The 12,418-nt window shown below is 36.5% G+C and overlaps 2 protein-coding genes across 2 annotated transcripts in view; one reads left to right on the forward strand and one right to left on the reverse strand.

Moving 5' to 3' along the window:
* Positions 1–9,347, reverse strand: part of LOC134650864 (uncharacterized) — a 49,846-nt gene extending 40,499 nt beyond the window's left edge. Inside the window, exons 1-3 of the mRNA XM_063505799.1 lie at positions 9,139–9,347; positions 8,541–8,704; positions 8,083–8,196 (exon numbers count right to left, since the gene is read on the reverse strand). Coding sequence (XP_063361869.1) covers positions 8,083–8,196; positions 8,541–8,704; positions 9,139–9,338 — 478 coding nt within the window. The 5' untranslated portion in view covers positions 9,339–9,347. The remainder of the gene's footprint in view (positions 1–8,082; positions 8,197–8,540; positions 8,705–9,138) is intronic.
* LOC134651247 (cytochrome P450 6B2-like) overlaps positions 1–12,418 on the forward strand; it is a 143,733-nt gene that overhangs the window by 69,980 nt on the left and 61,335 nt on the right. The window lies entirely within an intron of this gene.

Genomic DNA, 12,418 nt, shown 5'->3' on the forward strand with positions numbered 1-12,418 from the left:
CCGGTGCACGCACTCGCTCCAACTGGGTATTTCGAACAGGCACTCCCTCCAACTCTACTGGATCCGGTACTTCGCCAGCGATCCCTAGAAGGTATAAGTGCAAGCAACCCTTTCAAGGTAACCTTGAGATCATCAGTCTTAAGGTCATTAAAATATCCTTTTGTAAACAAGGTCTCAAGCCAACCTCTCAAGGTCAACAACAAATAGTACGATACGATATAGATAAAACATTTATCGGTAGTAGAAATAATGGTCCTCTTAAGGATAATATCATATCGCATGCAATGGTCCGCCTCTTAAAGCCTGCACTGCAGATACCAGGAACAAACTAGCCTGTTAAAGATAGTCTTGTATCACATGCAATGGTCCGCCTCTTAAGGCCTGCACTGCAGATATACCAGTAACAAAATTAGCCTATTAAGGATAATCTAAGCTCACATGCAACGGTCCGCCTTTTAAGGCCTGCATTGCAGCAAATACCAGTAACAACCATCCTCTTAAGGATAGTCTTATATCACATGCAATGGTCCACCTCTTAAGGCCTACACTGCAAATACCAGTAACAACCATCCTCTTAAGGAAAGTCTTATATCACATGCAATGGTCCGCCTCTTAAGGCCCACACTGCAAACACCAGTAACAACGATCCTCTTAAGGAAAGTCTTATATGACATGCAATGGTCCGCCTCTTAAAGCCTACACTGCAAATACCAGTAACAACCATCCTCTTAAGGATAGTCTTATATCACATGCAATGGTCCACCTCTTAAGGCCTACACTGCAAATACCAGTAACAACCATCCTCTTAAGGAAAGTCTTATATCACATGCAATGGTCCGCCTCTTAAGGCCTACACTGCAAACACCAGTAACAACCATCCTCTTAAGGAAAGTCTTATATGACATGCAATGGTCCGCCTCTTAAAGCCTACACTGCAAATACCAGTAAACAACCATCCTCTTAAGGATAGTCTTATATCACATGCAATGGTCCGCCTCTTAAAGCCTACACTGCAAATACCAGTAAACAACCATCCTCTTAAGGATAGTCTTATATCACATGCAATGGTCCGCTTCTTAAAGCCTACACTGCAAATACCAGTAAACAACCATCCTCTTAAGGATAGTCTTATATCACATGCAATGGTCCGCTTCTTAAAGCCTACACTGCAAATATCAGCAACAACCACCCTCTCAAGGATAGTGACAAGCAACAGGCCGCTCCTTAAAGCCTCTGTTGCGATTACCGGCGCCAGGAAGTAGCCTATTAAGGATAGCATCCCTTGCCAAGACTAAAGTAACAGCCCTTCTTAAAGAGCACATAATAATTAAAGCTCTATAGCAGACATTGAAGAGAGTAAGTAATATAAATAAAATAATCACTCAGTTCTCAATCCGAGTGTCTAATAAAATTAATCAAGCACAATGTGTTTATTTTAGTCGGCAAACCCGTTAACAAAACACATAAGTATGACAACAGTAACCCAGTTCTAAATCTGGGATAAAATAAAATCACAACTCGATTCCAAACTCGAGAGTAAGTAATATAAATAAAATAATCACTCAGTTCTCAATCCGAGTGTCTAATAAAATTAATCAAGCACAACGTGTTTATTTTAGTCGCCAAACCTGTTAACAAAACACATAAGTATGACAACAGTAACCCAGTTCTAAATCTGGGATAAACAAAATCACAACTCGATTCCAAACTCGAGAGTAAGTAATATAAATAAAATAATCACTCAGTTCTCAATCCGAGTGTCTAATAAAATTAATCAAGCACAATGTGTTTATTTTAGTCGGCAAACCTGTTAACAAAACACATAAGTATGACAACAGTAACCCAGTTCTAAATCTGGGATAAAACAAAATCACAACTCGATTCCAAACTCGAGATAATATAAATAAAATAATCACTCAGTTCTCAATCCGAGCGTCTAATAAAATTATATCTCAGTTCCTAATCTGAGAATATACTCGTAGTCAGTTCTTAATCTGAAAACGGTACCTGAAATAACAGCATTTGCCCTTAACATGGGAAATATAAAATAATAAGCAGTTGCTACTATGCAACCAATTGTAAATGATCATGTGCAACTTGGCTTGCCTCTTCCGTGCCCCTAAATAAAGGCAACACTCTTACTATACCAACATTGAACTACAGTAGAGCCTGAACAGAAGTTCATGTTATCGAGGTTCCTCTCTTACCCAGGTTCGCCTTATCGAGGTTTCACAAATTGTATTTTTCAACCATCATGAAGTGTATATTGATAATGACCAATCAGTCAAATCATGGCACATATGCTTAAACCATAAAGCTTCCAATCCCAAGACACACATGGTTGATTTTCTCCAGCTGTGCATGTGCATTTTATGTGTAGATAACTCAACACATCATCATCCAGGTTAACTTATACCTGCACAAAACTAAATAATTTTGTTAAATGCCATGCAAGCACACATTGTAAGATAAATGAGTTCATAACATAATAAACCACAATTTATGCATTTTTCAAAACAATGAAATACATACTTAGTGAACCCACAAAATTTGTGAAACATATTATTATTTATAACTTCTGATTTATGAAACCCAGAAGTAATAAAAGTGTACTGTTTATTAATGCAAACGGTACCATAACACACTACAAGTTCAGACGAAAACCGTCAATAACTTCAAACAGTAGCTCATGACATGATATTCTTCGGTCAATGTTCATTAGCAGTGAATGGGTTAAAATAGTTATTTGGAAAGCTTTAACCAAGCTATTTACCTTCGTTTAATATTCATCCATTTAACACTTAACTGACCGGTACGTTTAGAGTCCAGTAGCACTTGTATGTAAAGACATGTATATCATATAGACCGTCAATATTCATATTGACTCCTGAAAGTATTCACCTCGCTTACCATTAGCAACAACCTGCTTTACCAGTGTCATACTCAGCTCAGTAAATATCTTGTTCAATATGTCCATCTCTTTGACAAGATTTTAACCTTGGAAATTCATCAAACTTCATCAGTAATAAAGTTTTGTTATAATGAAATGCATCTGAAACATACTGTTAGAACACAAATGATTATCATTGTCAATAACTCAAACACTTGACAATGTCATGCCAATAAAACTTTCATTAGTTTGGTAAGTCTGTTTAAATATATGTCTTTGGTTCATTTTATAATATGACATTTTGTGAAAAATATTTGCAATGCAAACTTTAACCAACATCCCAATGAACAAAACAACAACCACAACATACTATAAGCTGTATGCAATTAATTTGTATAAACATTCATAAGATTTTTCATACATAGAACCAATCAATAATATGTACAGACAGAAATTTTCTCAACATCTCAAATGATTTACTGCCTTATTTATCAGTATGTCTGCAGCTTAATGTTAATTGCAAAGATGCAGGAGGTTATATGTGATATGAACTGTCTTTTAAAATATTCAGTCCGAGGAGGCTCCGGAAACATGGAGCGACTACTTTTGTCACAGACAATACTAACCAGCTACAAATAACTGTCACCTTTCGCTTATTCACAAAGCGCACTTTACCAACCCACAGTCAATGTAACACATACTAACCGTTAGTGTATGTACAACATGAACAAGCATTTTATTTCTAAATAAATACCTCATTTTCCATGACATCGGAGATTAGTCACTTATCAACATATTTTCTCCATATAATGAATTATGAGCACTAGGACATAATATACCTGGCATCCATAACCAACTAACTTTGAAATATTATCCATGTCCATCCAGGCACATTATAGAGGCCTGACCCGATAGTCACTCTAGTGCGTTCAACGGTATGGTCGTTCAATTCAAGAATCATTGCTGTCAAATTTCTGGAAATTACACAAACCAAAAACACACCAACAAAGCATTATTTCAGTTGCAATAAGCATGTGTAATATCACCCACACACACACACATATGAGACAACAAGTAATTTCTCCTCATTGTCGTTGTAACCAGTATTCCAGTGTTTTTGAAACCATGAAATCTATTTTAATTTGATTGAAAGGATAAAGTATTAAATAGCACTCATTGTTAATCATGAAAGCATAATACCACCATACATATAGCATCAATCAAGGCTAAATTTACATTACCAAACTTGTTTTATATGCTTTTTACTTGAATGCAAATCTCACCACGACACAAACTTTAGAAAATGTTCATAACATTTTGTTAATATGTCATGTAGACATACTTAATCACATTATGTTATGTATCTGAAAGCACATAGATTACAAAAATAATACAACATACTTATAAGTGAGGCAGTGAATATTTACCACTATGGCCCCGGAGCATTGTTAGGTGTTGGATCAACACAGACTTCTTACCTGAGTTAACTTTTACCTGAGTTGCTCTGTAATCCCAAGGATTTATTTAATTCATACCAATATCAAAATTCAATTGTACCTAATGGTATCTGTCAGCTTATGTCTTGTGATCTTCTGCTGTGAATATTGTAATACATACATGCCAGCAGCTTTATTACACAGTCAATATGTATTATTTTTGACAGTCATGATCACGGAGGTACATAAACTGAAATAGGTATCTGAAATCAAACACAAAACAAGGGCAAAGGCACGATAGGTACGCCAGCAGCCAATAGCCGGCATAGGTTAGTTTTGTAGGTTATTCTTGTAGGTATGATTTTGACACCAATCTTGGACTTTGTATATTTAAGTCCCTAACTGATGAGTGGTGTTGGTGCATTTACTCATTACAATCAGATTAACGATCAGAACAATGAAACAAGGAAGGACTACGCGCGGTAAATTTCGTAATGTCAATTTCGACAAATTATATCGTAGTAGGCGGGAATCCACTATCGCACTTCTGAAGCTGTAAGGGTAAAAACACCAGAGCACCATTTTAAACAATATTTATTAGGGAATCACAATAATAATCAGAGTTTTGGACTTAGGTAATACGCGACGCTCATCACGCGCAAAAACCGATCTCTAGATGACAGACGTCAAAGTGTTGCCCCACTCCCGGCTCTCGCAGTGATGTCAAGACCGCTGTTTGACGATGCCGCCTTTTAGTAGGTACACTTATAAAGTATAAAGTAGAAAATATCTTATAGGTACATAATATAAAAACCGATCATGTACGAGTAGGATTCACTATGGGTTCCACAGTTACACATTTTTATTGCATATTTTTTGTTTAAGACCAACTCACCTATTATAGGACATAGGTCTTCCATTAATCTTTTGGCGTTGAACTATTTTTTGTATATGTATTTATGTAATACAATTCTGAGTTAGGTTATGGTACATTTTTGCTCACCTACTTATAATTATGTATTATATCTGATATGTCACATGATACCAAAAATCGCCGCAAAGTTAAAAGTTCATTTATTTACGTTACTCATCTTCGGATCACCGACTTACTACTTCCTTACTTGACATATGTGTACTAAATTTCAATTGAACTAGTCCAGTAGTTACGGTGAAAATTGGCTTTAACAAAATGGCAGACACACGAGTGATCTTATAAGGGAGATTATTTTCCTTGAGTGAATGGTATGCATTTACCCCAATGCACCTCACGTTCCACGCGGCGCGGCGTAATCTGGCCCCTATTTCACCACGGTGACAGGTACGACAAAAACATCACTGTTATTGACGCCATAGGCATCCATGGACTACAGTTACCGCTAACACTGATTTAAACTTTCACGATTTTTACACATTATTAAATTGTACAACGGAACCGCAAAACGTTCAAGCGGATAAACAAGACCAAGTGCGGGTAGTTCGAAAAACTCGCGCGGTTAGAAGATGCTGATGTCAACTTAAGCCAGTCTTCTCCGAGACCACGGGGACAACGCCGTCCTCGAAACGTCGGAGGTAAATCTTAAAACTTAGATACGCGATTAAGTCCCGTTGTACAATTTAATAATACAGTTACCGCTTAACCTCGGGCGGGCCGTATTCGTGTTTGCCACCGTCATTGTACCTATTATTAAAAAAAAACTTTATTATATCGGATAAAACAGACATTTCTCTCGCGAAAAAATCTTGTGACAATTGTCACAAGATTTTTCAAAGAATTTTCGGTAAGTCTTGACAGGAAATGAGTTCTGTGTCGCAATTTCGATACAGTTGCCGTGTTTCTTGTGACAATTGTCATTAGCTTCGAAAAATAAGAATTTTTTAGTGGCAATATAATGGAGTTTATTTATTTATTAAAATGTTGGTGGCAAACAAGCACATCGCCCGTCCGATGGTAAGCGGTTACCGTAGCCTATGGAGGCCTGTGACGTCAGCAACAGTGATGTCGACAACTGTCGCACCTGTCACCGTGGTCGTGGTGAAATAGGGGCCAGTAAGTACCTAATAATCGCAGTGGTCTTAAGTGTCACAGACCCTACTGGCGCTTAAGTCCTTTATGACAATTTCTGCCTATTTTAAATTGTTCAAAAAAAAAAGAAACCGAATAATTATATCGGACTTCCAAATTTTCACGAGAATCAGTTGAGAAATGTGATATGCAAAGGAGAAGAATTCGGACATACGAAAGCATTTTTGCCCAAGTTGAAACGGAGACCTTCGCCAACGCTCGGTCAATGATGGTTTAGGTACAGCTAGCTGCAGAGAAAAGGTACCACCCCTGCATACAATTATCTATCTGGTCGTACCTTTTCTCTGCAGCTGACTGTACACCTATAAAAATGGTTGTCCCTGCTGTAATTTTATACCGGTACCGTACTTTGTATTTCAACCGGTATAGTTTTACCTTCAAAACGAACCGGTATTGATAAATAATAACGGTACCATACCGCTTATACCGTAAAGAAAGCATGATCTGCATGATGCAGTCTCTGCTATGCACAATTATTGTGTGGACAAAATTCTTATAATCATCGAAACATACATACCTACGCACATAATGTCATTGAAATAAAACATTGTTATTTTATAGTAAATTTATATAATACTCGATATATACACATAACAATAACCAGACCGCAGCGGTATTAGCCTGTAAGCTTCATCTCTTGTCTCCAAATCCGCAAAAACTAGTTAGTACTAAATGCTGGTCTTGCTGTTATTTTATTCTTGAAGATTATGGCTTGTTTCTTGATTATTGAGAACAGCACGTAATCGCACACATATAGACGGAACGAACGGCAACAAAGTAGGTGTAGACACTAAGACTTTCAGGTATTAAACGAATTACGCTTCGTATTAATAGGTAAGTAATATTTAAATGAATATACAATATTCTCTAACGTAAATACAAGATTACAATTGACATCAAATGTCATTGACGTACAGAATCATATACTTTTTTTTAATGACGCAAAATTGATACCAGCATAATGAAAATCAATCCCAATCAGTAAAACGAGTCTTTAAACTTTTTTCATTTTAAGCGGGTTTTGAAGGAACAAGTTACTTAAATTCAATTGTAATCGTATTGTTTTAGGATAGTTTACTGCTGTTTTCGATCGTTACGACCTGTAAATAACAACAAATCAAATTTTAAATAAATTTATTTACCCTATTTTTTGAAATACAATTTATCTACTGGTATACATTTTCGTATGCGTATATGATGAAATGTCTAAATAATGTCAAAAACGAGCTACGACGAAGTACACGTCTGCTTCGATCCAAGGCCAGCGGCCATCTGACTCGAAGAAGAATTTTGAGTGATGTCGTCAATGTATGGAAATTGTACGAAAGTTTACATTTGGGATTGAATTTCTGTGTTGTATTTGTGAGTAAAAATATAAGTAGATAATAATTTGCTAGTTTAGTTATCTAGCTTTCAAAATCACACAACAACTCAATTACTGTTAAAGGCAAAACTGTAATGCGTGTTGCTCAAACGGAACTCCATATTTTGATTTTTGGACACTTTTAGTGTCGATTTGTAGAGAATTACAGCAAATAAAAAATATTATGCCGTGAAGAGCCGGTACACGGCTTTTTCGTGAACAAATTTACGTATAATTTAATGCAGTTATTAAACATTTCTTGAACAAATTGATTGCACAAAGTGAGCTCTAAATCGAAAACGTCATATACCGTCCCCTTCCATCATCTGGTCTCCCACCTCCACGATGAACGGCACCATGTGCCTCATCTTGGAGCTGGTGAACGCTGGACTCAACGTTGACCGCATGTCTTTCCATTCTTGACCTGGAAGTGATTTGGTATGTTATGAATTAACTACATGTACGAGTTTTGGAGTATGAGGAAATTAAAAGACTGGTACAAGAAATACATGATTGGCAATTACTCAACCGACAAGAGCAAAGCTCTTAAGTTATGATGATGATGATGATGACGAGTTTTGGAGTTTACTCCTTAAGAATAGATTTTCATTTTATAAGCACGGGGTATGAAAATGTATGGGGAGGAAAATTATATAATGATATGTTTGATGAGCAACTTATCTGTTGACGTGGGTATAATTACAGTTAAGCGTTATAGTTAGCTTCATGTAAGTATGACTCACGACAGTTTAAATTCGAAAACAATACCTTTCAATGTAAACAAGGTCCTTCCAAAGAGTGGGTCGATATCAGTGTTGACTGATAAAGCGTGATCCAGGAAGTACTCGAAATCCTTAACGGCAATCTTCTTCAGCAGTTCCAGGTCTCTGACAACCAGCAGGGGCTTGGTGAACTCGTATCTACCCACAAATCTGCAAAAACCAATGAAATAAACATCGGATCAGTAGCATAAAAAGGAATAAGGAATTTTTCGTTTCTGACTCTCCTAGAGCTATCATAAATGGGCTAGTTGACAAGTTCTTATTAATGGTTACAGTCGAAAAGGTTTGTTTTGAGGATCAAATGATTAATGGTAAGTATCTGTCGATCAGGTACGTTTTAAGGATTAATTGTCTATATGTGACCCATTGCATTAAAGAATTACTTACTCGTACTGTCAATTTTCTCATAAAAAATAAATCTAATGGAATCATTGAGGTCTTTGTAATTTTTATCATTGCCATTTTTGTATCCTCCACTTTATTGTGGTGGATTGGTCATTTTCTATTTATTTTACTAGATTCTGATATAAAATGTATGTTGTAGGCAAAGAGAATATAACCACTACGTTGTTGTAGGTACAAACCTTTCTTTCGGATGCTCACTATACAATTCTGCAAAGAACTCCACCAAATGCTTCCGTCTGAACACAATGGACGCCATGTTACCCAGCAGTGGGATCGTCTTCTTATGTTTGACCCCATACTGACTGAACCGAGAGTAGAGCTGTTGGCAGTACAGGTATAATGCTGCTATGATTGCGGCGAGCCATATGTAGAGTATCATCGTCTGGGAATAAGAAGCATTTCTTATTAAAAAAATAAAATGTAAATGTAAGATGGCGGTCGAAAGAAATAGTGGTTGCGTAACGAGAATGGACCGGGAATCAAAGGGTTGCCGAATTCTTTCGCCTCCCCAAGGACAAACAAAAATATTCGGAGCTGACTGCTAACCTTCACTAGTTGGAGAGGCACCTAAAGAAGAGGAATAACGAAGGTAAACTGGTAAGTATTACATCAACATATTCAATATGTCTTTTGAATAGAACAAAAACTTGAGAAAAGTATCCAGCGTGGGAATAACTTAGAAAATGTTAGATGATGACAGCACATGAGCTGTCATTGTAACGGTACTGTTCGGATTCAGACTAAACCAGTCAGCATCACTGCTTCAGTATTGCAGCGCGACATTGCTGTCGAATGTATTGCTGCTGAAATAGTCAACAGTCCGGGCGGCGACATTTGCGGCAGCTATGACAAGCTGTAAAATTCCTACAGTCATACTGCCCACTGCATTAATGCAGGAAATGTCCAATTTTATATAAACTTGATAAAAGTGACCTTTTTGACGGTGGTTAGCGTGAGCGTTCCTCAAGGTCTCATCAAAATAAGATCAAAACAGTAACAAGTTGTTAAATCTGAATCGGATTCCTTTATGTCATCAACACTAACCTTGAATGTGATTGATCAGATTGCGGTCGCAAATACTCGAAGGCACAATAAAATACAGACTTTATTCTCATTACGATAAGGTTTGCTACTTATCACACGCATCAATGCTGATTCATCTCTGTTTATAAACAAAACTACCTCTACAGTGTATTCGTAAATATAAAATGGCGTATAATAAAAGTGATAAGTGTAAACAAACTTATTTAACGTGCTACCTTGTAATAACAAAATAGTTAGACGAAACTAAAAAAGCTATTTATATTTACAAAATTATTCACTATTCGGAGTTACGTAATCTTAACGATGTGATGAATAAACTGATAAAAATTTTGTGACTGATAAAGAATTTCGACCTTAAAAAGGATACAAGTAAAGACTGACAATTCTCTATTTGGCTCTACGAGTTGGGACATTTATTTGGATTTGATTTGGTTATTAAATATTTATCATTCAAAATCATCAATTAAAAGTCAATTCTACCAATACCAACAAACGTTAGAAAACAATAATTCAAAACTTTCATTTGATTACTTTGCCTAACTTTTGAATATCGCTCGCAGACGTATCTGCTGGTTAAAAAAAATTGATTTAGTTTTTGAACAATCAACAGAACCTTTACCAGTTAGTGTGGTTAGTAGGTTAAAGTAGGTTAGTAGACCTAAATAAATAAAATACTGTCAGGGTATACAAAACCAACTCACCGGTGCTGATGATATCAAATGATTTAGATACGAGTAATAGCTCTCTCACTGCAAAAAAAATTGTTTGAAATCGAAAATAATTGTATTGTTATTGACGCTCAAAGATAAGCTAAATCTGATGTACTTAAATTTTAATGTATATTTGATGTAAATGCTAGCCTAACGTCAGTCGGAGTTGAAGGCCAGAAGAGAACTGGTATTTAATCGTACGCAGATTATACATGGACATATGTAGATGTTTGGACAACCAATTATTAGCATGACCTCCACGTAACTCTACGGGTTTAAGTATATAGTTATGTTCCTAACGTAACTATATAATACTTAGGTAGTGGTTGGTAACCTACTTGGTCATGGTGTAGTGAATGGTTGACATTCAAAGAAGTCGACGAACTTTTAACCTCCTAAGGTTGAGAAACAAATCCATAAATTACTGTTGAAAATAGAACGTTGCTTTTGTAGAAAATATAAATGATAGATAGAATACTTTTTATTGCAACACCTCAGTAGAAAGATACAAAAGAAATGAACAATTGATTAAATGTAGAGGCGTCCAACTGGCGGGCTTATCGCTAAAGAGCGAGAGACAGTTATGATTTTGTTTTGTTTCGTTCTATTTTGAAACAAAACAAAAAACCGGCCAAGTGCGAGTCGGACTCGCGCACGGAGGGTTCCGCACCATCAACAAAAAATAGAGCAAAACAAGCAAAAAAACGGTCACCCATCCAAGTACTGACCCCGCCCGACGTTGCTTAACTTCGGTCAAAAATCACGTTTGTTGTATGGGAGCCCCACTTAAATCTTTATTTTATTCTGTTTTTAGTACTTGTTGTTATAGCGGCAACAGAAATACATCATCTGTGAAAATTTCAACTGTCTAGCTATCACGGTTCGTGAGATACAGCCTGGTGACAGACGGACGGACGGACGGACGGACGGACGGACGGACAGCTGAGTCTTAGTAATAGGGTCCCGTTTTTACCCTTTGGGTACGGAACTGTTTTCGACTCTGTCTAAATTAGAAAAGATTTAATATACCTTGTCGAACTTAATAAGTAGGTACTACTGTGAAAATATTTTAGTTTTGGTTTAGTTTATAATACTGATAGCTTGATAGTCCTGACGTGAACCACTTGTAGGGTCTTTATACCTCCAAACCTTATTAGTATCGTAAAATGGGGTGAGTAGGGTCAAAACTGACATTCAAACCTCGATAAAAATTTATTTTTACATATGCAAAGTTGCAAACTGAATGGTGTATATAATAAGTGTTCCGGACGTTTGTATTTTAGTTTTTATTTTATTTTGGGTTCCATTTCATAACTTTGACGATAAACAGGAAAACCCACTTCACCCCGTAGTCCCTCGTATTTGGGGTGAGTTGGGTTTTCATACAAAGGTGATTTTGGAAGATTGTAGGATCGATTTTTTATTATAAGTATTACTATAGCTCCATTTTAAATTGGAATACATTATTTTTGTAGCAGTAGCCTTAAAATCCCATCTCACCCCCCTTTCGTCCCTTCTCTCCCCATTCATAACCCAACTCTCACCGCGAAACCTACTCACCCCATTTTACGGTAGGTAATTACAATATTAGTATTTCATCTTAAATTGGAAAACTTTCATATCTCCAAATGTAATCTATTATTAACCCTAGAGACAATTCATCTCTGTTATTATTGGGAGCCTATAGTGTCCCACTGCCCAGGCA

Source organism: Cydia amplana, chromosome 9 (assembly GCF_948474715.1).
Source record: "Cydia amplana chromosome 9, ilCydAmpl1.1, whole genome shotgun sequence".
Lineage (NCBI taxonomy): Eukaryota > Metazoa > Arthropoda > Insecta > Lepidoptera > Tortricidae > Cydia > Cydia amplana.